The 25,077-nt window shown below is 35.8% G+C and overlaps 2 protein-coding genes and 3 pseudogenes across 2 annotated transcripts; 3 read left to right on the plus strand and 2 right to left on the minus strand.

Annotated features, from left to right (window-relative positions):
- The first annotated feature begins 3,312 nt into the window (after positions 1-3,312).
- Positions 3,313-6,411, plus strand: LOC130796970 (wall-associated receptor kinase-like 8). The gene is made up of 3 exons (XM_057659435.1): positions 3,313-4,247; positions 4,349-4,465; positions 4,947-6,411. Exons 1-3 carry the CDS (start codon positions 3,422-3,424, stop codon positions 6,149-6,151), a joined length of 2,148 nt encoding a protein of 715 aa, XP_057515418.1. The 5' UTR covers positions 3,313-3,421; the 3' UTR covers positions 6,152-6,411.
- A 125-nt stretch (positions 6,412-6,536) lies between these two features.
- On the minus strand, positions 6,537-9,232 carry LOC130796971 (dynamin-related protein 4C-like; annotated as a pseudogene).
- Positions 9,233-9,353: 121 nt separating this feature from the next.
- On the minus strand, positions 9,354-12,043 carry LOC130797110 (wall-associated receptor kinase-like 1; annotated as a pseudogene).
- A 6,148-nt stretch (positions 12,044-18,191) lies between these two features.
- Positions 18,192-20,792, plus strand: LOC130796972 (wall-associated receptor kinase-like 8). Its single transcript, XM_057659436.1, has 3 exons — positions 18,192-19,071; positions 19,161-19,271; positions 19,404-20,792. The coding sequence occupies exons 1-3, from the start codon at positions 18,192-18,194 to the stop codon at positions 20,558-20,560; spliced, it is 2,148 nt and encodes a 715-aa protein (XP_057515419.1). The 3' UTR covers positions 20,561-20,792.
- LOC130797111 (wall-associated receptor kinase-like 8) lies at positions 20,750-24,991 on the plus strand (annotated as a pseudogene).
- The last annotated feature ends 86 nt before the right edge of the window (positions 24,992-25,077 follow it).

Raw genomic sequence — 25,077 nt, forward strand, 5'->3', positions numbered from 1 at the left:
ACAACTCATCTCTTCTCCTACTCTCTCTACTTAATTCTTTAATTACGCAATTATTCTCTTAATTACATAATTAGTCTTCTAATTATTTCTTAATTTAGTTAGTTACATAATTAATCATTTATTTATTTCTTAATTCTATATTTCTATTTTTACTTCTATACTATCAATCATGTCTTCATTTTTGAAAAAAGCCACAAAAAAAGTTACTAAAGTGGCAAAATCATTAGGAGGTTCCAGTTCCTCCAAAAGAAAGGCCACTTCTACTCCGTCGGTATCAACAACACCCTCCATTAGTAATTATAATTATGAACCTAATTATCCGGAAGGGTACGACCCGGAGTTACATCAATATGCAGAAGAAGTGGAAAAAGATATACAAATTGAAGAAGAAGAAGAACAAGAAGAAGAACCAACGACCCCAATTGGGGTACATATATCTCGACAGTCATCAACAAGATCAGATGAAGAACAAGGAGAACAACAACAACAAAGACAAGCTCGTGGTAAACGAGTCAATTTCCAAACTATCGGTTAGTTTTATAATTTTATTCTTCAAATTAATTAAACTTTAAATTATTTATTTATTTAATTATAGTTTTATAATTTTAAATTATTTATTTAGATGAAGATGAACCAGTAAGACAACCTTTTCCGGCAATGCCACCTTCTAGTGGTAGAGCTGTTTCACATGTGTGGTCGTATTTCACAAAAGAACCAACCGAGAATCCAGATATGTTCCTATGCACTTGTCAAATTTGTGAAAGTCAAGGAGTAAAGCCCTTAGTTTCATACAATTTCGCCAGAGGTAAATACTTTTTAAGTTTTTTATACATACATAATACATTCATACATTATATATTCATATTTTATAAACATTTATTTATTGTGTTTTGTGAATACGTGTTAGGTGGTGGAACGGGATCTTTTAACAAACATTTGGCAAAGAAGCATGGAATCACAAAAGAAACTCATGCATCAAGCGGCAGCGGGACCACAAGTGGAAGCCGACAGACACAATGGGACATTCCCAACACAGGTATGCCTTTTAGATATAATCGTAATGACATGATTGATGAATTTTCTAGGTATGTAATTTGCGATGAATTGCCTTTTAACCACGGTGAAAGTAGGGCATATGAGCGTCTCACTAGACAACAATTGCAACCACAATTTAGAGCAATCTCTAGGAACACTCTTAAAAGACGAACAATTAAATTATACGAATCAATGCGCTATGACCTAGTTGAAATGTTTAAATCGTTTAATGGTAGGGTTAGCATAACAACTGACATATGGTCTGCTCCCCCACATTTAGAATCTTATATGTGTGTAACAGCACACTGGATAGATCGAAATTGGATTATTCAAAAAAGAATAATTGCTTTTGAGACTATGCCAGAAAGACACACCGGCGAAAACATAAAATATAGATTAATAGAGATATGTAGGGAATGGAACTTATTAGATAAAATATTTTGTTGTTCAACAGATAATGCAACCGCAAACATAAAATGTATAGAACTTTTATTTAACGAACCCGCCTTTAGTTTAATCCTTGGGGGTAGCTTATTACACATACGTTGTTGTGCGCACATAGTTAACTTATCTTGTCAAGTAGGTATAAAACAATTAAGTGAATTATTAGAACCAATTAGGGATATAGTAAAATGGCTTAGGATCGGAAAGATTAAAAGAAGATATAAACAATTATGTGACCAATACCAACTTAAAAAAGTGTATTGGTCATTAGATACTCCTACACGTTGGGGGTCAACGAACGATTTATTAAGAAAGGCGATTGCTTATCGCCCAGTAATAACACAACTATATAGTGAGTGTACAGATAGTTTCATAGCTGATGAAACTTGGGAATTAGCAATAGGTGTACATAACATATTAGAAGCGTATGACCACGCGACTAAGATTTTTTCTTATGTTTATGAACCGAACGTTCACTTAGTAATAAGTGAATGTATTACTATTTTTTATCACCTGCTTAAACATACACAAGAAGATACTAACCCACAATTAAGGCCGATTCTTGCTGAAATGATGGAAAAATGGAAATCATATTTTACCGATTTTCCTTACATTTATGGAATCGCAACCATTTTGGACCCACGTTTTAAAACCGAGGTCCTAACCAAAGTAATAGGATTTTATTATCAAGCGTTAGATCGCCCGTCTTCCGATGTAGCTTATTATGTCGGAACATGTAAAAAATATTTAGCTGAACTGTATGAATTTTACGCTAGTGTATATAACCCGAAACGCGATATGTCTAGGCGTGCTAGCGTTTCGGCTCGTCCCTCTTTCTATAATTCAGTAATTGCTAACATAATGACGCAAGATGATAGTTTTGTAGGATCTTCTTCTTCCTCGACCACATTTTTAGAACTAGATAGTTATCTAAAACACCACTTTGAAATAGACCCAAGTGTCTATAATATTTTGGAGTGGTGGAAAGAAAAATCTGTTAAATTTCCCATTTTATCGAGAATTGCAAAGGATGTCCTTGCAATTCCCGCGTCAACTATTGCGTCGGAGTCTGCTTTTAGTGCAGGTAGAAGAGTTTTGGATGAAAAGCGATCTCGTCTTGCTCCACATAGTATTCAAATATGTGTTTGCAAGAAAGATTGGGATCAAGCTGAGATTCGAACACAAGGACTAAGGAACGATGATGATCAAGACGACGATGATGATCCATGGATGATGATGGATACAACTTCATCATCGTCAGGAGGAGAGTCAGCGGAAGCATCTAATCAATATCAACCACATGATGATGACGAAGACGAATAGGATCAATCCGACAAGCGACAACGATGAATCAACACTCAACAACTATAAATAAAAGGTATGACAAAGAACTACGTGGGCTTTGATTCCTTCGGGATACGTAGGCAGCTTAGTATTCATTTGGGTACTAGGTTCAAGTCCATTTTCTCCCTCTTTTTTTATTAATCATCTTTATCGACATTATCATTGATTCGTTTCTTATTAATTAATTTTTTTCCATTCATTTTAGTAAATATTTCAATAACGATGACAACTTGACATGCAATGAATTTCGCTAATAATCAAGTAATCATCAAAGGTACGTCCGCGATATTATAGTATTTTTTTATTATACAAAAATTTAAAGAAAAAATTAAAATGGAACCGATGGTCTGACCCGCCCGTCCCGTGAGTTGGAACCGCCGGAACCGCCTCATGAACCGCTAAGGAACCGTTTGGAACCGCCCGGAACCGGAACCGGAACCGGAACCGTTCGCGACAGGTTTCAAATGGAACCGGAACCGGGTGGAACCGGAACCGGATGGAACCGGAACGGAACCGGACCAACCCGGACCGTGGCCATGCCTACTCCTAATCGAGAAAAGATTAAGAAATCTGTACAATACAAACATACACACTCGTGATGTCCTGTATCCTTCTGCTCTTCGTGCTGTTGTACCCAATATGGCATTTGCAGTTGACAGCATCATCCTCTTATCCAGCCATTGCAAAGCCAGGATGCCAAGACCAATGTGGGAACATTAAAATTCCGTTTCCTTTTGGATTTGGTGCAAAAAATTGTTTTCACAATGAGTCTTATGAGATAACTTGTGATAATGCTTCATTTGGTACTCCCAAACCATTCTTGCAGAAGTTCAATCTTGAAGTTAAGGATATAAATTGGTTGGGCAAGAATGCACGTGTATCCGATAGTGAGATGGAAAACGACCAAATATTAATAGTAGGGGTTACTCTCCAGGATGTGTGTAAATCTAAATATAGCGTTGACTTTCGTCGGAGTCCATATCGTTTTTCTACTTGGTATAATGTTCTTGTGGTGGATGGCTGTGGTGGCAGTGTTGTCTTGAAGAATAGGGATAGAAAAATCTTGATCGGGTGTGCTGCCGAATGTACCAACGAAACTGTTGACATTGCTACCAAGGACTGCTATGGGATTGGATGTTGTCAAGCTTCTTTTATAAAATATAATACAGTGGGTAGTGACAGCGAAATGCTTCACAGACTGAAAGCTCTCGATTTCTATGAGCTAGAGGTCGATTATGAAGCAGATTCTTCTGCGTGTGAGATGAGAGCAGGATTAATTGACCACCGCTCAGTGAACAAGTCTGCTGAGAGCACAGTCTCAATGGTATTGGAATGGTCTGCCCCAGATTTATTTAATTCTTATTCTGGAGGTAGCTGTGGATATTATTATGAAGGTAATCCGTATCTTCCCGAAGGATGCCAAGGTAAAAAGCTATTTCCTCTATCATTTAATTATCATCTCAATGATGAGAATTTTTCTTCAACTCCATGATTTTTGAGGAAAATCAATTCCTTTTTGTCCTAGTTGTAAGGGAATGTACGAGCTGCATACATCGGTGTAAGAGAGCTTGGGATCAATCTTATGAATCTATACATTATTACTGTGACAAGTATCCAATCTTTAAGTGGGGATCTGTACTTGGTAAGAACTTTTCAGTATATTTCTTCATTTAGTTTTTCATTTTTGTAATTCTGTTTTTCTTAGTTTTCAAGGTATTATTATCTCTTCAAGACTCTATTTTCCAAAACCTTTTTTTTACTTCACAAATTTAAGATCAGCTTAATTCAATTTGAGACTGGAATGAACTTTAAGATTTCTAATCTTCCAGTTTATTGCAAGCTTAACATTTGAGCAGTCATACAGTCATCTCAATTATATTTTTCTTCACTACTTGCAACAGTTGCTGTTCAAAAATTTGAACTAAAAATGAATGTGTTGTTTTCATGCCTTTTTTCTTATTTAGTTGTTGAAAAGCACTTATTCTAAGTTATTGTTCAATAAAACTAAGATGAACCACTGATTCTTTCTCAACATTACATCATGTGCTAAGTGATGGCTAGTTTTATTGATCTTGAATCCTGATGCACTAAGATGAACTTTTTTTACCTGTTCTTTTTTCCAGGATTCAGCTTAGGATTGGGATTTATGGTAATGGTCATTGGTTGCTATTGGCTCTATAGAGTAATAGAGAGAAAGAAAAAAGCTAAGCGCAAATCTGATTACTTTAAAAGGAATGGGGGCTTGTTGTTGCAACAACAAATAGGTTCCGTTGAGGATACTACCCAAAAAACAAAAATTTTTCCGGTCACAGAGCTGGAGAAGGCAACCGACAACTTCAACAAAAACCGAATCCTTGGGCAAGGTGGCCAAGGCACAGTTTATAAGGGAATGTTAAAGGATGGTAGAATAGTTGCCATTAAGAAGTCTAAGAAAGTAGACAAGAGTCAATTAGAACAATTTGTCAATGAAGTTGTTATTCTGTCCCAAATTAATCATCGGAATGTGGTGAAGTTGTTAGGTTGTTGTTTAGAGACAGAAGTCCCTTTGCTTTTGTACGAGTTTGTTCAAAATGGAACACTTTATGAGCATATCCATGTCGGAAGTGAAGATTTTCATGTTACTTGGAAAACACGTTTACAAATGGCAGCAGAATCTGCTGATGCAATAGCATATTTGCATTCATCTTCATCGTCTCCTATATATCATAGAGATATCAAGTCTGCAAATATACTCCTGGATTCCAAATACAGAGCAAAAGTGTCCGATTTTGGAGCCTCAAAATCTATCGAAATTGAGCAAACTCATGTGACTACTTGTGTTATCGGAACTTATGGTTATCTCGATCCTGAGTACTTTCAGTCGAATCAATTCACTGAGAAAAGCGATGTTTACAGCTTTGGTGTAGTCCTTGTTGAGCTTATCACCAGCAAAAAACCAATTTGCCCAACCAAAGACGGAGGATGGATAAGCTTAGCAGTTGAATTCCTTTTCCACATGGAAAATTCTCGTCTCTTAGATATTTTAGATGCTCGGCTTTTGGAAGAGGGAAACAAAGAAGAGTTTGTTGCTGTTGCAAAGCTTGCAAGACAATGCCTGAACCTGAATGGGAAAGAAAGGCCTACTATGAGAGAAGTCGCAACGGTGTTAGATGAGATTAGATCATCTTCACATGTGCCCGATACAAGAGAATCCGATTTTATGGCTTGTACGGGAGTTTTGATGGCAACAAGCAGTGATAAGCCTATTGGCCCTTCAACAACAAATATGTTCTTCTCTGATTTTGGCCTAGGATCTTCCTCCATTCAATTTAAGGGACAGACCTTATGATGCAAGAATCTTTCATATAACTAGCTATGCTTTCTATTCTGAGCATGTTTTTACATTATGTATGACTGTATAAGTACTATCAGATGCTAATAGTTTGATGGTTTTGATAATGAATGACTGTCTAAGACTCTAAGAAGTGTCAAGTGCGTTGTATATAGTATGTATAATTTTTACTCAGAACTTACAAAAAATTGTATGTTATAGTTAGTTAGTTTTAAATTATCATATTAATTTTATAATGCGGTGTTATTTTGATGTTATTTTTATTATTTAAGTAATTCCACCATTATAGATATATTAGATAGTAAAAGTGGCTAAATATAACCCAAAAGATGTATGATTCAACAACCATACATTTAAAATTGAAGACAAGAAAATTTTTAAAAAGTTCCATGACAAACCATTCAATACAACCAAAAGATCAAAACAGGCCATTGACATAATTTTGCCAACATCTCATTTCATACCAAGACTCAATCACTCAATAACTGCAATCATGTCCATGATCTTGGCTAGAACAGCATTCGATTCCTTAAGCAGCTTAATACTCATCATCAACCTCTCTCGTTTTCCAGCAACCAATGGCGACTCATCCAGCATCCTCTCAAGCCCTCCTCCATAACCAATCATCTCTTCGATAATCTCAAATTCCAAATTATTATTCACCAACATCCGAATACTGAATAACAAATACAATGCCATAGAATCGACCATTCTTTTAAGAACAATTTTCCAATACGAAATCATTCTCATCTTCATGTCAAAAGCCTCTTGTGCAAGATGTTTGTACTTTTCCAAATGAACAAGCCCTTCAATTTCCATTGTTGTTATCTTTACATCATTATCATCAAATAAACAGCCTTCCACAATTTTCCTAAACGTATCCTGCCTCCACATAAGTCGAGTCCAATAAGATAAGTATTCTGGGTCACAAGTATAATCAACAAACTTTTCCATCTGAACTATCTCCTTCACAAGAAGTATTGACTCTTCTCTCATTCGAGAAATCAGGTTTCCTGCAGCTCGTTTACTCGTGCTCTGCAATGAAGGGTAATTTTCACAGTGATGAGCCAAGACAGTAAAAACAACACCCTCGATGTAATTCCAAACTCTGATCATAAATTCAACAGGAGTATGTGAGATCCTCGTACTTTCCCCTGCAATACAGTAAGAAACGATGATCGAGCAAGAAAATTGGGTAGCCCGATTCCCTTTGCTTCTTCAAGAACTCGAATTTCATCCATTAAAAAATTTCCCAACTTCAATTCATTATCATCATTCCCAAATACCTTTGTTGTTGTGGATAATTCATCTAAATTCTCCGCCAAACGAGCAATACAATGCATGCTTAAGTCTTCAAGATATTCATCATACTCATCTCTGATAAGTATCTTTCTAAGAGAGTCCTTAACTAACCCCATAACCTGCATGAACACTGCAAAAGCCTCTGCTACTGAAGATATATTCTTCGGTAACTTGTTAAGCTCAGTCATATTTATGTTCATCTTGTTATTAATTTACTTAACTATATTAGGCAAACATTTAGCAATTATAGCAGCTTGAATATTAACTAATCTTTGAGCTAAAACAGGAAAAACAACAATTGATTTATCAATCCTTGATAAAAGATTGTGGGTATCAAACAATTTCTCCTCTTCTAACCGTGCATCTTCATAAGATTCTTCCCCAATCCTGTTTCAAACACAAACATACCCAAGACGATACTTACATCATCGTTAGTTACCTTCTCGAGCAATCCCTCAGGAGCTCTATCAGGTTTAGTTACCACAGCTAATGTTCTCTGCCCAGTTTTGTCGACACTCTGCGACATCATAATCGACTCACAAGTTGAAAAATCAACAGTCGCTGATAAAACATTCAGTATAATACTCTCTTCAAGGGTAATATACTCCACAATTATGTCTCTAATTTGTTCATATATGTTTTCGGGTTGTCCATGAACTGGAATCCGAGTGATCCCAGGAAGATCAACCATGGTTAAATCCGGAACACCATTTTTCTTCACTATTAAAGTTGTAGGAGAATTGGATATCCCCTTAGCATTACCAGCAATCTCTCGAGTAGCTAAGTTAATAGCCTCAGAGACATTCGATTCATCAGTCTCCACAGTTTTACCCATATACTCAAGGAAGAGTTCACGGTCTGGGTTAGGCTGATGTTGCAGCCTCATGATAAGTGGTACACGGGTACAAATCCCCTGCCCTCTCGGAAGACTAATGCCAGCTAATGATTCTAGAATACTAGACTTGCCAGAAGACTGATCTCCTACGAACAATTGTAGGAAGCTGAATGCCTTCCTTCGTGACTTTAAGGTTTCGAAGTTTGTCGACAGCATCTAGGAGGGGTCGAATACGATCATTGTACGATGAAATGATGGGTGGTGGAGGTGGAAGTAATGAAATTGGTTGAATGTCCAATGAGCTTGTCGAAACAAGGGACTTGGTTGTTTGTGGTTTGATTGATGAATGGTTGTTGCTGCTTGAGTTTTGCTTGTTATTACGCCCCATTTTTGGTTGAGTAAAGACAATGTATATGTGTTTATGTGAGATGATGTACTACAAAAATAAGATGGGTATTTATTATTTATCGAGGATGAATGAATGACAAGAACTCAGAAGGTGAAAAAGTAATGTTAAGAGTGTAATTAATAGTGAAAGTTTGAGAGTTGCATGTTAGATTATTTAAGACTTGGGTAATTAGGGAAATTAAATTAGAGATGTTTGGTTTACCAATGATAATTCAATTTAATACAAACTTTGAAACGTTCAAATTACTCGCAAAAAATTCATTACAAAGTTTCATATATTCATGACAATATATCATATTCATGATCAAAGGTGTTCAAAACAGATCTAATGTCTCAAATTTAAAAATAAATTCACAATTATTTAGAACCAACATAAACACAAGATTTGATTTTGAACCAACTCGAAACACCTAATCCACTATTGACCTGATGAGTCGAATGAGCACTAGCATTAAAGATCATGAATCCTGGGGTGCGCTAAAAATATACAATTACTATTTGTTAATGTCTGATTTATTTTTAAAAAATACAAGACTAAAAAAGTACGTAATAAAAATAAGTAAAGTTAATATTAATTAATATTTAAGACCTTTTATTTTATAGGCCCTATGGGATTAAGCACCAACGTGCATAGAAAACTAGAACCGCCTGCGACTAAATGGTTGATAGCTCAATGGAGTTAGTACTCGGAGCATATTCAGAAAAGAACATGCTTGTATAACTTGAGGAAGGTTTATTCTCCTTATCACTCATTTCCATCATCACCCTCTTGTCATTGCCAACCATAGAATTTGGTTCGGTCGAATGTAACAAATGGGACGATCTGATCTCATCTAGCACCTTCGCGATTTCTCTCATTGTCGGCCTTTGTTTCCCGTCCATTTTCAAACATCAATGTGCAAGCTTAGCAACCGCTACAAACTCTTCTTCCTCTCCCTCATCTGAAACTCGAGCATCCAAAATGTCATTTAGACGAGAGTTTTCCATGTAGAATAGAAATTCAACTGCTAAACTTATCCATCCTCCGTCTTTAGTTGGGCATAATGGTTTCTTGCCGGTAATGAGCTCAACAAGGACTACGCCAAAACTGTAAACATCGCTTTTCTCACTAAATTGATTTGATTGAAAGTGCTCCGGATCTAGATAACCATAAGTTCCCAACACGAGAGTTGTCACATGAGTTTCCTCAATGTCGATGGCTTTTGAAGTCCCAAAATCCGAAACTTTTGCTTTGAAATTATCGTCTAAAAGTATATTTGCGGACTTAATATCTCTATGATATATAGGAGCAGATGAAGATGAATGCAAGCACACTATAGCATCAGCTGATTCCGCTGCCATTTGTAAACGCATTTTCCAAGTAATATGAAAATCTTCACTTCCGCTATGAATATGCTCATAAAGTGTGCCATTCTGAATAAACTCGTACACAAGCAGAGGAACTTCTGACTCTAAACAACACCCTAATAATTTCACTACGTTTCGATGATTAATTTGAGTCAGAATAACAACTTCATTGATAAATTGTTCTAACTGATTCTCATCTACTTTTTTAGACTTCTTAATGGCAACTATTCGACCATCCTTTAACATCCCCTTATAAACTGTGCCTTGGCCACCTTGCCCAAGGATTTGATTTTTGTTGAAGTTGTCGGTTGCCTTCTCTAACTCTGTGATCGGAAAAACTTTTGATCTCTCGGTAGCACCCTTACTATAACCTATTTGTTGTTGTAATAATAATCCACCATTCCACTTATAGTACTCAGATCTGCGCTTAACTTCTTTCTTCTTTTTTAACACTTTGTAGAGCCAATAACTCCCTAGGAGTAATACCACTAAGCCAATACCTAAGCTAAATCCTGAAAATATATCAAATCAGATTAGATGTTAAGTTTAGCTAGATTTATTGTCGGTACCAACATATTATCAGGGAAACATTAGGTGGACACAATTCATAAGCCAAGGAGATATCATCCCAAAACCATATGGCAATGGGAGTAAATGCTCCAATAACTTAAGTGTAAACGCCATCTTTAATTCATCAATGTAGGATAAATTATCCCAACAAATCACATTTGCAAAGATTTTTTCCATAGGAGATTCAATGGTCATTTGGTAAAATACATGAAACTGAACTAAACTTGTTTAAAATGAGCTTTGCACAATATGGATGCAATATCCTTGACAATTAGTTTGTGGTCATATTAAAACCCTAACTTATACTCCATCTGTGGATTCTGTCCCCATGAGAATGTCACAGTTTCTATTTTGGTCCGTCTCTTTTACTTTGTTATAATATTTTTAATTCTCATCATAATCATAATCATAATTATATATATATATATATATATATATATATATATATATATATATATATATATATATATATATATATATATATATATATATATATATATATATATATATATATATATATATATATATATATATATATATATTCTTTTCATAAAAACTATGATTAGGGTATAGAGAGAGTTGGATGACGGTAAATCATAAGAGATAAGGAGGTTGTGGTCAGTAAGACTTTTGGGTCGAAAATGACCTGCCAATAAAAACAAATAACCCAGTACACTCCATAGGCAAGACAAATAATGTGTTGTAGCATACTCATTCTAGTAATCCTACTAATTAGCTATCATTTTAGCAGATTAACATCAGGTAGCCTATAATGAGTAAAGCCAAATTAAATAACAGTTAAACAGACATAAATTTGTTAAAAACTAAATTCATTTGTTCTTACCAAGTACTGATCCCAACTTGAACAGTGGATTCCTTTTGCAGTGAACTTGTTTGAATACAGGATCGAAATAATCACAACCGTGTCTGCACTTTCTACACTCCTTCAGAACTAGGACAAAAGGGAGTTGGTTAGTTTATAGTCAGAATTATACAATTAAAGATCATGAATCTTGGGGTGCGCTAAAAATATACAATTACTATTTATTAATGTTTGATTTATTTTTAAAAAATACAAACTAAAAAAGTACGTAATAAAAATAAATAAAGTTAATATTAATTAATATTTAAGACCTCTTATTTTATAGGCCCTATAGGCTTGAGCACCAACGTGCCTAGAAAACTAGAACCGCCTGCGACTAAATGGTTGATAGCTCAATGGAGTTAGTACTCGGAGCATATTCAGAAAAGAACATGCTTGTATAACTTGAGGAAGGTTTATTATCCTTATCACTCATTTCCATCATCACCCTCTTGTCATTGCCAACCATAGAATTTGGTTCGGTCGAATGTAACAAATGGGACGATCTGCTCTCATCTAGCACCTTCGCGATTTCTCTCATTGTTGGCCTTTGTTTCCCGTCCATGTTCAAACATCTATGTGCAAGCTTAGCAGCCGCTACAAACTCTTCTTCCTTTCCCTAATTTGAAACTCGAGCATCCAAAATGTCATTTAGACGAGAGTTTTCCATGTGGAATAGAAATTCAACTGCTAAACTTATCCATCCTCCGTCTTTAGTTGGGCATAATAGTTTCTTGCCGGTAATGAGCTCAACAAGGACTACGCCAAAACTGTAAACATCGCTTTTCTCACTAAATTGATTTGATTGAATGTATACTCCGGATCTAGATAACCATAATGTAGCACCCCGTAATTTATCGGGTTTAAGAAAATAACATAATAAAGTAAAATAAATATGTATTATTAAATTATATTATTTTACATAGATATTTACAAGAAATAAAGTGAGTTAAATTTTAACGGTAGCGAGTTTTATCGCGTACGAGGTTATCGCGTGACGTTTCTTTTCTATTTTAACAATAATATAATAATTACTTAATTAGTTAATTAAATTTAAAAAAAAAATAAAAGTTAGGGAATTGAGGGGGGTGGCCGGTTGTGAGGGTGAATGGGAGGAGTTTTGTAACTCCTCTCATAATGGTGTGTTATGGCAATTTAAGTGGGTCTTACTCCTCTTTTAATTCCATAAGCCTCATTTGAATTCTCTTACCTTTCTAACCCTTGAAGTGAGTACAAAAAAAAAGTCAGAAAAAAAAAAACAAAAGTTCTCTTCTTTCCCTTTTCTCTTGTTTTCGGCATTACAAAAGAAAAAAAAAACTTTGTTGTTCAATCCAATCTTTTGTTCAAGGGGTAAGTTTAGTTGAATTGTTATTTATAAATTTTATTCATAAGATTTCTAAGGTGAAATATATTTTATGTATGATGATATCCTATGACTTTTAGGAGGATTGAATATATTTTCTTTTATATATAATTTTCTCTACTAATCTTTTAATAAACTTCAATTTTGTTAAAAGGATTGAGTTATGTTTCTGATTTATATTCTTTAGCAAAGTTTAATTTTTTAAAAGAATTAAATTAATATTGATATTTAAATAAATTTCTTTTATGATTTACATTTCTCTAACTAAATTACAATTTGTTAGTAGGAATTTAAATGGTATGGATCAAGTAGTGTAGTCATCTAAGAATTTATAAATCCTTTAGCAAAATTGGATTTGCTTGAAGGATTGTGTATTTATAATAATATATATGTCTTGATTTAAGAAGGATGATTTTTGTTTTATGATTCTCTACAAAATTTTAATTTGTTAAGAGAATTAAGTATTTAATTTAATTATCATAATTTGTGGAGTTTTAAGTCTCTTGAAGATCTTATGGATGGGCCTATACTTTTTATTTTGATGACTCTTATGCTTTGATGATGGGGTTTTTGTGTATGAATATATATAAAATAATATTAATAACAATAATAACGTAATGGGAGTTCCGGACAGCAGCTGCTGTCTCGGTATTGGTGTCGATTCGGAAACGTTAGTCGTTTCCGTTGTTGGTTTATGTATCCGATGCGTTAAAACAAAAACTCGTTTAACGCTTAAAATAATTGAAAATAGTAATTGGATGTTAGAAATTATGAAATTTGGTACCCAAGGTAATTGACATGCTCCGAACGCAACGGCGAAGTCGGATTTTTCATTTGAATTTTCTAAACTGTCTAAATCGATCATTTAAGTTTCTGGTTCAAGTTTACAATTTGGAACCATTAGGAATTTGATGAAAACATTTAAAATTATCAAGTCTTAGTGATATCTTAGTGGTATGGAGTGGATTAAATGTGTAAACATGATCTAATATGTGATCGTTTTGTGTGTGTTATTTAGGACCTCGATTTATAAGAGGGCGAAATTTCTATTGTGATTGAGCAACGTGTGTTTGCAGCGTTTAAAGGTGCACGCTTAGACCATACTGTTTATGTGGTTGTGCAAGTAGTGTTGTTTTATTCCTAATTGATGTATTGTAATTCACATAAGGATTAGACATCCCAAATAATTTGAAAGAAGTTAAAGTGGAAATTGAAAATTTGTATGTTCGTTACCCAAAGGGGTTAACGTTTGGTTTGAATTATCATAATTATTGTTCCCATGGCAGTTTTGGATCATTACGGCCACCATGGGGGTATGCATACTTTAGCCTTTGGCGACCCGAACAGGATGGGCAACGTCTTAGGTCGATGGTTGCCTTGGGATTAGCTCTCCCAAGTGTATTCCACCAAATGGATTGGTTTTATACTTGAACGACCCGAACAGGACGGGCAACGTTACAAGTTTGAAATTATCTAATAATGAATGGTTTATACTTGAACGACCCGAACAGGACGGGCAACGTTACAAGTTGGGATTAATTAATAATAAATGTATAGAGCCTATGCATGCTAGGATGAACTTTTTGCTTGTATTCAACCTGTTTGATATATGTATGAAGTCTCTGACGTGTATTGGTTGTTCTTTGGAACCTGCTACGTGTTATCATACGACGTGCAGTAGGTTGACTGCAGGTGGGGGCTGGAGTGAGGACTCAGCTTAGAACCCGTAATCATCAAGAATAAGTTATATTTTGTAATAAGTTTATAAGTCGAAATAACTCGGTTTATGAAACGAAAGATTATGACAATTTTCTTTTTATTTCGTACAATTTTTTAGCTAGTCTAGAGGCCGGTAGGATCTCGAGTTGTATGTAAAGGCTTCCGCTGACTTGTTTTCCTTGTTTGGCGTTGTTTTCCTGCGTTGACCATATTTCTTTACCGTTGGAACGTTGACGATCCGAGTGAAAAATGAATTTTTAGTGTCTGTTTGTGAACCGGGATCATGTTTTCATATGATTTTTTTTCCGGGTCACTTAAACCGGGCCGTTACACATAAGTTCCCAACACGAGAGTTGTCACATGAGTTTCCTCAATGTCGATGGCTTTTGAAGTCCCAAAATCTGAAACTTTTGCTTTAAATTTATCGTCTAAAAGTATATTTGCGGACTTAAAGTACCCCGCCGACGCATACGCAGCTGTACTCGAGCACTCGGGAATTCAGTCGGATGCGTGGAGGGCTTCTGTGCCACTCATATGCTTTGACATAGTCGAGGTTCGTCTACCTAAGCGTGTACTACGCCAATATGGGTTGGTACTGGGCATTCCACCACCTTGCGACACTGAACCCGAGTTGCACCTCAATTCGCGCAAGGGTCAAGGTACGAAGAACTGGAGCGAGATTAACGGGGGCCACGTCGCTCATTGGGATCATCGGCTGGAACTGCTAGCCCAAGATGCGCCAATCGATGCTGCTGGCGCACCTACTACCGCCGACTACATATCAATGTTCCTCTCCATCACTAGTCGATGGATGACACCACGAGGTATCATTGCTACATCACAGTATGCACCTGCTGCGCCAACGATGACCCAATTTGTAAATACTCTTCTATATTTAATTGTTTAAACTACAACTTACATAATATAATATTATTTTAACTAACTATTGACTGCAGGCACAAGGTGTGCAGCCGTGATCCGCTCTAGCCACGAAGAGCCGGTTTGGGAGATTGCGCAAGGCATACTCCTTGGCACACAGTTCTAGAACTTCATTCCGGAAGTTGCTGAGGAGGCATCACCGGCTACTGGCGAGGTGTGCGTCTCGTCTCCTCCTCAAAACGTTCATTTGAAGGAGAGGGACTTGTCATACCCCGACGATGGTGCGGGGACCTCCCAGGCTGGGCCATTCCATCCATCACAATACCAGTCACCTTCCCTCCCAGATCGACACACGAACGCCTCTTACTATCATATGAGGCGTAGGAGACCATCTCAATTACATAGGGTGGAAGAGGGTGATGAGGGTTAGAGTTGTATATATTTTGATTGGCATATGTATATGTTGAACATTTGTATCATATTAAACATTTGTATATATTCTATTGTGTACATAATGTTTATTAGTTTATTATAGTCTCAATCCATTGACTTATGAATGCTTGGATTTTTGGCGATGAATCATCCCGCCTATAACATACATTGACTTGTAATAACTTATGATGATGTCTTTATTGCAAATAAATCAAATAAAAAAAATTTGACCTTATTTGACCTGGTATGTGAACAAAAGAAGCCCTGGTCAAACAGGGTCAATCTTTGTTCGCAGTTACTAACTGCGAACAAAGTATTGACTTTTTTTGACCACTCACTTTTGTTCGCAGTTAGTTACTGGGAACTAATCCAGACCTCAGCTTTGCGATTGAAGGCGCTTATTTTTGAAAATAAATTTTATCAAAGCTTATTCTTTAATTTTTTTTTACTAAAGTAGCTTATTCATTTCAAATTTTCAAATTAAAGCCCAACCGACAATACTAAAAATGTACTGGGCTTGGTCGTGGTCCACGAGCATTTACTGTACCCGCGAACTTGTGAAAATTTGAAAAAAATAAGACAAATAAACAACTTATTTCCCAAAATAAGCTCCGTGAAAACTTATTTCCCAAAATAAGCGTCCGTACATCCAAACCAGTGGTTTGGATAAGTCGCTGTTAGTAACAGCGAATGAGGAAAAAAAAAAATAAAAACCCCAAAGTCGCTGTTAGTAACAGCGACTTTGGGGTTTATATTTTTTCCAGTCCTTCTTCCTCATTTCAGTTCGCGCATTACTTCAATTTTTACGATTTCTTCTTCTTCATTCCTTCATTTAAATCCATTCAATCCTTCAACTAAAGTCATCAAATTTGAAGTTTGTACCACTAATTAGTTCTGTAATATTCCTACATCGACCTAAGGTTTTTTTTTTTGTGTTTTTTTATCATATTTTCGAAAAATTAGAGTTTATTTTTCAATTTTGGTTTTACTGAATTTTAATCAACTTTCACATTAATGTAGGTTCAAAAGCTTGCAATTAACTAATTTTTGTTGATCTACAGCTTATTGAGGTACGTTTTTATTTTAAATTTTGTTTGTTCGAGAATTTGTTATTGAATTTAAATTGTATAGTGGTCATATATTTATGAACATGATGGTGATGTTGAGTTTGTATGTGCGTTGTAGAAATGGATTTATTTCGTGTGACCGTTGTATGCTTTTGGAATGGTTATATTCGATCAACTAGTAACAATGTTAAGTATGTTGGGGGAAGACGTAAACTGTTTGCATGCAACTCATACATGGATTTGAATGAATTTAAACTTTTTATATGCTCTAAGATTGGCACTGACACTACAAGAAGTACTGTTAATTTAAGTTTTAAGTACAATATGAGTGGAGATTTGTTAGCTTTTCCGGTTGAGGATGAGGAGGCTATAGCTTTTCCGGCAATAATACCTTATGTTACCTTTAAAAATTGATTGAAAAGAAGAAGAATGATGCAAAATGGGTATAATGAAGTATGGGAAATGATGGAGCTATTTATAGAACATCATTACAACGGCTATTTTCACGTTCCTAACGGCTATTTTTCTAAATTACCAACGGCTACTTTAGTTCTCCAAAAAAAAAAAAAATTAAAGGTTAAAGTCGCTGTTACTAACAGCGACTGAATGAGTTGACTGGTCAACTCCTTAAGTCGCTATTAGTAACAGCGACTAAAGGAGTTGGCCAGTCAAGGTTATTATCCAAAAAAACAAAACTAACGGATCAAAATTTTAATTCCCCGCCTCTAATTTGTAATCATACTCTTAATTGGAAATCGGTTTTAGTTCAGTCAGAGCATATGTCATTTTTTCGGATAAGATCCTGGGTTGGATCTACCGAAAAAACAACTATACTCTTACCACTAAGTCACTTTTTTATTTTTCTATTGCAATCAAAACGAGTAGTGGAATGTAGTATTATTAGAAAAGTATAAAGTAGTTACACTAGCATTAGGTTGTTAATGTGAGAAAGATCATTATAAAGGTCTGTGATTGGGTGTTTCTACAATGGACCAGTTTTTCTCCATGGGTCTTACTAATTATAGATTTTGCAGAAGACGAAATTGATAGCGTGGTTGAAGGGGAGAAGAGAAGACTTGGAAAAGTTGCCAAGACTTTCGACTCAATTCTTTTTGATAAAAATTAGTTGATTAGAGCTCCCAAGATGTAGAAACACTCAGATAATAGTCTTTGGAAAAAAAATAAAAACTTTACATACCTGCATAGTTTGGAGTTGGACCAACCATCATTTTATAAGTATAAGGAATAAATTTATGCAATACAAACATAAAACAATGATAATATCACTGTTTTTGCTGTTGTTGAAGCTGCAATCACTATTACAGCTAACTGTTTCTTCATCCTCCTTGAAGAGAACTTCACCTATTGCAAAGCCTAATTGCTCAGATCATTGTGGTAATGTCAGGATTCCACATCCCTTTGGGATTGGTGCTGGCTGCTATTATAATGAATCCTATGCAATCATTTGTAACACTTCTTTTTCTCCCCCTAAACCATTCTTGTATCATTTTAATCTTGAGATATTGGACATAAATTGGTCTGGCAGAAATTCACAAGGACACGCACTTAGTGATGAGGAGGAAGCTGTGCAAATTCTTTTAGTGGGGAACATCCTTCAAAATATATGTAGAAGTCATGGTGGTGATGCTACTGAGTCGGTTGACCTCCAAAATAGTCCGTATCGCTATTCAAGACGGCATAATGTTTTTGCAGTGAGCGGCTGTGGTGTTAATGCTGTATTGAAGAATAGGGATGGGGATATTGTGACTGGATGTGCTTCAATGTGCATGAATGATACTTCTATGACAAAAAGTAGCAACTATTTTGGGATTGAAGGCTGCAAGGCTACCCTTGATGAAAATATAGAAAGAGATCTTGATTTTTATGAGATTGTGTCGAGTTCCCAGACTTGCAATGTGGCTGCAGGCTTGCTTCATATTCACTCCATGATAAATTTCTCTGGGAATATTTCAAGTCCTAAATTATTTCCAACGGTATTAGAATGGAGAACTGTTGATATTGCACCATCTGATACTTTTTCTTGTGTTGACTACCAAGACGGCACTCAAAGCTGTTCGTGTTCGGACTACCACGGCTATGTAGGAAACCCTTATCTTCCGAATGGATGCCAATGTAAGTTCCCTAGTAACATTTTATGTGTTCTTTATAACCAATTGTTCTTCTTCAGAACAAAAAAGTTGATTAATTCTGTATTGTTGTAGTGGTGAAAGAATGCCAGAAGTGCAAATATGGTTGTTTTTTGAATGAAACAACTAGAGCTGGTTATTATTATTGTGAGAAGCATCATTTGCATAAACGGTCATCTATTCTTGGTAAGTACTTTGAAAGTTACTAAAATTTTCCCAATTCGCTCACTGAAAATAAAAATGGAATTGCTCAAACTGTCACCTGGTCACACTCAAAAGCCCTTCTCGATGTTAATATGTATATGGTACTTATTTCAGGATTCAGCATAAGCACAGGATCCGTGATTTTACTCCTAGGTTGTTATTGGCTTTACAGATTTGGAAAAAGGATAAAAGCAGTTAAGCAAAAAGCTAAATACTTTAAGAGAAATGGTGGTTTACTATTGCAGCAGCAAATATCTTCTAGAGATGGTGTTGTTGATAAAACTACAATTTTTACTCTCAGCGAGTTGGAGAAAGGGACGAACAATTTTAGTGAAGACAGAATACTTGGCCAAGGAGGACAAGGTACCGTCTACAAAGGAATGTTAGTGGATGGAAGCATTGTTGCCATTAAGAAGTCTAAAGTGGTTGACAAGAACCAGTTGGAACAATTTATTAATGAATTGGTTATTCTTTCTCTTGTCAATCACCGGAGTGTGGTCAAATTACTGGGATGTTGTTTAGAGACAGAAGTTCCATTGCTTGTTTATGAGTTCATCGTAAATGGAACATTGTACCAACATCTTCATGACCCAAGTGAAGATTTTCATATTACTTGGAAAATGCGCTTACAAATTGCTTCCGAATCAGCTAGTGCTCTAACATATCTACATTCTTCTGCTTCTGCTCCAATATATCATAGAGACATTAAGTCCTCCAATATACTTTTAGATGACAAATACAGGGCAAAAGTTTCAGACTTTGGAACTTCGAGGGCTATTACCATTGAGCAAACACATGTTACGACATGTGTTCAAGGCACATATGGTTATTTGGATCCCGAGTATTTTCAATCAAATCAGTTTACTGAAAAAAGTGATGTTTATAGTTTTGGAGTAGTTCTTGTCGAACTCTTAACAGGGAAAAAACCGGTTTTCCCCACTACATCTGGTGGGTGGATGAGCTTGGCTACTGAATTCCTCTTTCAAATGGAAAATTCTTGTCTGTTAGATAATTTGGACCCTCGAATTTCTGAAGAGGCCAAGAAAGATGAGTTAATAGCAGTTGCTAACCTTGCAAGGCAATGCCTGAATATGAATGGAAAACAGCGGCCCACAATGAGAGAAATCGTTGTCCTACTTGAAGCAATCAGATCTCCCCATATGTCCAAGCCAACAGCATCAAAATGTTCAAAGAGCGAGTTTGTGATCATGGAGTATAATAGTCCTTATAATATAGACAGTGAAGGCATGCCACTAATTTCTGGTAACTGACAGTGAAAGGTACTTCTTGATCACTTAATCTATAGTGATTCTATGGAAGTTTCTCATGGACATGGGACAATTGCGACACCACTAGAAAATGTCGAGAATAAAAGTGGATCCAAAAGAATTGATTAAAAGAAGGGTTGAAAAATCAATTTGGATGTTTTCCGGAGGAAAAAGCAGGGTTTGGTTTCCTTGATGGCCATAGCCCACAGGAAAGCTGATTTGACTTCGGCTGTTGATCTGATGCCAAATTTGTTATTTCAATTACGATTATTGCTCTGTTTTAGGAGTAGGATCTAATGTGTATAATTGTAATTATGTACTATAAATAATCACAAATTACATTAGTTAGTTAAATTCAATTCACATTTTTAGTCGAATCCTTATGATCTTTCTATAATCTCTATTCTTTCCCCAAAATCCCAAAACACACACTGTAAGTCATTAAAGCTAAAGAAAGTTTTTGTTTTATCAATAAAATAAAAAGGGTAGGTGTGGATGTAACTCACACTGAGTGAACCATGTTAGTTTTGTTATCTTGCTTTATTGATTAATTGTTTGCACAATTTCTCGATTTTCCATTAAGGTTTCTAATTTCAAATTATCCTCGATTTAATTAGGGGCTCTAATCAATTACCTTAGGCTTATTAGGTGATGTAATTCATAGACCACCAAGTAATCAATACTCTTCCTATGTCCTTAATTTTCTTAATTATAAGCAGCAGTGAAAGACACGGGTTGAGAAATGCGATGATTTGGAATAGTCTTAAGGATTCAAGTCTTTGTATTAAATAAGAAAAGGAAAATAGGAGACCCGCGTAACATCAATTTATTATCCTTTGAAAAGTCATAACTGACTACTTTAAAAGTAATTTGTTGCTAATTATATTGTAAGGGAGGGAGAATAAATACTCCTAATAGAGAAAACATTAAGAAATCTGTACAATACAAACATACACACTCGTGATGTCCTGTATCCTTCTGCTCTTCGTGCTGTTGTACCCAACATGGCATTTGCAGTTGACAGCATCATCCTCTTATCCAGCCATTGCAAAGCCGGGATGCCAAGACCAATGTGGGAACATTAAAATTCCGTTTCCTTTTGGATTTGGTGCAAAAAATTGTTTTCACAATGAGTCTTACGAGATAACTTGTGATAATGCTTCATTTGGTACTCCCAAACCATTCTTGCAGAAGTTCAATCTTGAAGTTAAGGATATAAATTGGTGGGGCAAGAATGCACGTACATCTGAAATTGCGATGGAAATCAACCAAATATTAATAGTAGGGGTTACTCTCCAGGATGTGTGTAAATCTAAATATAGCGTTGACTTTCGTGGGAGTCCATATCGTTTTTCTACTTGGTATAATGTTCTTGTGGTGGATGGCTGTGGTGGCAGTGTTGTCTTGAAGAATAGGAGTAGAAACATCTTGACCGGGTGTGCTGCCGTATGTGTCAATGAAGCTGTTGACATTGCTACCAAGGACTGCTATGGGATTGGATGTTGTCAAGCTTCTTTTAGAACATATAATACAATGGGTCGTGTTTATGAAGGTCTCGATTTCTATGAGCTAGACGTCGATTATGAAGCAGATTCTTCTGCGTGTGAGATGAGAGCAGGATTAACTGACCGCCACTCAGTGAACAATTCTGCTGATAGCACAGTCTCAATGGTATTGGAATGGTCTGCCCCAGATCCAACTCCTTTGCAACGGTTGCACTCTAAAGATTTTCCTTAGGTGGATGTGATGATTATTATGAAGGTAGCCCGTATCTTCCCGAAGGATGCCAATGTAAAAAGCTATTTCCTCTATCATTTAATTATCATCTCAAAGGGATGGTCATGAGTCCAGTATCCTGTTGGATCCGCTCTGAACCCGCCCCTTTTTCAAGAGTTTGGGTCTTAATTTTTGAGACCCATCGGATCTGGATCGGATCTGAATCCAAAAAATATTTGACGGGTCCGGGTCCGAGTCCTAAATTTTATATTATGAATTTCTGATTTCTAAATTTCAATATTAATTTTTTTATTATTAATATATAATGTCTTGAATATTGATTGCTTAATTTGCCTTCTCATTAATCTCAATCTAGTAACTAGTAAGGCACTACACTACCGCAGTACCAGTGTCCAGTAACCCTGACTTTTTCTTTCTCATTATTAATATATTATGTATTTGAATTCTATGGACTCGAACAAGTGTTTGTAATACGATAATAAGTTGCTTATAAAATACAAAAAGTCTCGCAAAAAGTTCAATTTTGATAAATCAAATAGGCTTTGTATAAGACTCATTAAGAACCCTAGACACGTCAGATCCGTAGGATTTGAGTCTGAGTCTGAAAATTTTGGACCCTTAGAGTTCGGATCCGGGTCTGGATCCATAAAAAATAAAAGGGTCTGGGTCCGGGTCTGGGTCCGGGTCTGACTAGACCCGCTCCATGACCATCCGTAATCTCAATGATGAGAATTTTTCTTCAACTCCATGCTTTTTGAGGAAAATCATTTCCTTTTTGTCCTAGTTGTAAGGGAATGTAGGAGCTGCATACATCGGTGTAAGATAGCTTGGGATGAATCTGATGGATCTAGACATTATTACTGTGACAAGTATCCAATCTTTAAGCGGGGACCTGTACTTGGTAAGAACTTTTTAGTATATTTTCCAAAACTTTTTTTTTACTTCATACATTTAAGATCAGCTTAATTCAATTGGAGACCGGAATGAACTCTAAGATTTCTAATCTTTCAGTTTAGTGCAAGCTTAACATAAGAGCAGTCATACAGTCATCTCAATTATATTTTTCTTCACTACTTGCAACAGTTGTTGTTCAAAAATTTGAACTAAAAATGAATGTGTTGTTTTCATGCCTTTTTTCTTATTTAGTTGTTGAAAAGCACTTATTCTAAGTTATTGTTCAATAAAACTAAGATGAACCACTGATTCTTTCTCAACATTACATCATGTGCTAAGTGATGGCTAGTTTTATTGATCTTGAACTTTTTTTACCTGTTTTTTTTTTCCAGGATTCAGCTTAGGTTTGGGATTAATGGTAATGCTCCTAGGTTGTTATTGGCTCTATAGAATAGTAAAGAGAAACAAAGAAGCTAAGCGCAAATCTGATTACTTCAAAAGAAATGGGGGCTTGTTGTTGCAACAACAAATAGGTTCCGTTGAGGGTACTACCCAAAAAACAAGAATTTTTCCGGTCACAGAGCTGGAGAAGGCAACCGACAACTTCAACAAAAAACGAATCCTTGGGCAAGGTGGCCAAGGCACAGTTTATAAGGGAATGTTAAAGGATGGTAGAATAGTTGCCATTAAGAAGTCTAAGAAAGTAGACGAGAGTCAATTAGAACAATTTGTTAATGAAGTTGTTATTCTGTCCCAAATTAATCATCGGAATGTGGTGAAGTTGCTAGGTTGTTGTTTAGAGACAGAAGTCCCTTTGCTTTTATACGAGTTTGTTCAAAATGGAACACTTTATGAGCATATCCATGTTGGAAGTGAAGATTGTCATGTTACTTGGAAAATGCGTTTACAAATGGCAGCAGAATCAGCGGATGCGATAGCATACCTGCATTCATCTTCATCGTCTCCTATATATCATAGAGATATCAAGTCCGCAAATATACTCCTGGATTCCAAATACAGAGCAAAAGTGTCCGATTTTGGTACCTCAAAATCCATTGAAATAGAGCAAACTCATGTGACTACTTGTGTAATCGGTACTTATGGTTATCTCGATCCTGAGTACTTTCAGTCGAATCAATTCACTGCAAAAAGCGATGTTTACAGTTTTGGTGTAGTTCTTGTTGAGCTTATCACCGGCAAAAAACCAATTTGCCCAACCAAAGACGGAGGATGGATAAGCTTAGCAGTTGAATTTCTTTTCCACATGGAAAATTCTCGTCTCTTTGATATTTTAGATGCTCGAATTTTGGAAGAGGGAAATGAAGAAGAATTTGTTGCCTTTGCTAAGCTTGCAAGACAATGCTTGAAGATGAACGGGAAAGAAAGGCCTACTATGAGAGAAGTCGCGATGGTACTAGATGAGATTAGATCATCTTCACATGTGCCCGATACAAGAGAATCCGATTCTATGGCTGGCAAGGGAGTTTTGATGGCAACATACAGTGATAAGCATATTGGCTCTTCAACAACAAATATGTTCTTCTCTGATTTTGGCCTAGGATCTTCCTCCATTCAATTTAAGGGACACACCTTATGATGCAAGAATCTTTCATATAACTAGCTATGCTTTCTATTCTGAGCATGTTTTTACATTATATATGACTGTATAAGTACTATCAGATGCTAATAGTTTGATGGTTTTGATAATGAATGACTGTCTAAGACTCTAAGTAGTGTCAAGTGCGTTGTATATAGTTTGTATAATTTTTACTTAGAACTTACGAAAAATGGTATGTTATAGTTAGTTGGTTTGAAATTATCATATTAATTTTATAATGCGGTGTTATTTTGATGTTATTTTTATTATTTAAGATTAGATTCTAGACTTT

This window comes from Amaranthus tricolor, chromosome 12, assembly GCF_026212465.1.
Source record: "Amaranthus tricolor cultivar Red isolate AtriRed21 chromosome 12, ASM2621246v1, whole genome shotgun sequence".
NCBI classification, from domain to species: Eukaryota; Viridiplantae; Streptophyta; class Magnoliopsida; order Caryophyllales; family Amaranthaceae; genus Amaranthus; species Amaranthus tricolor.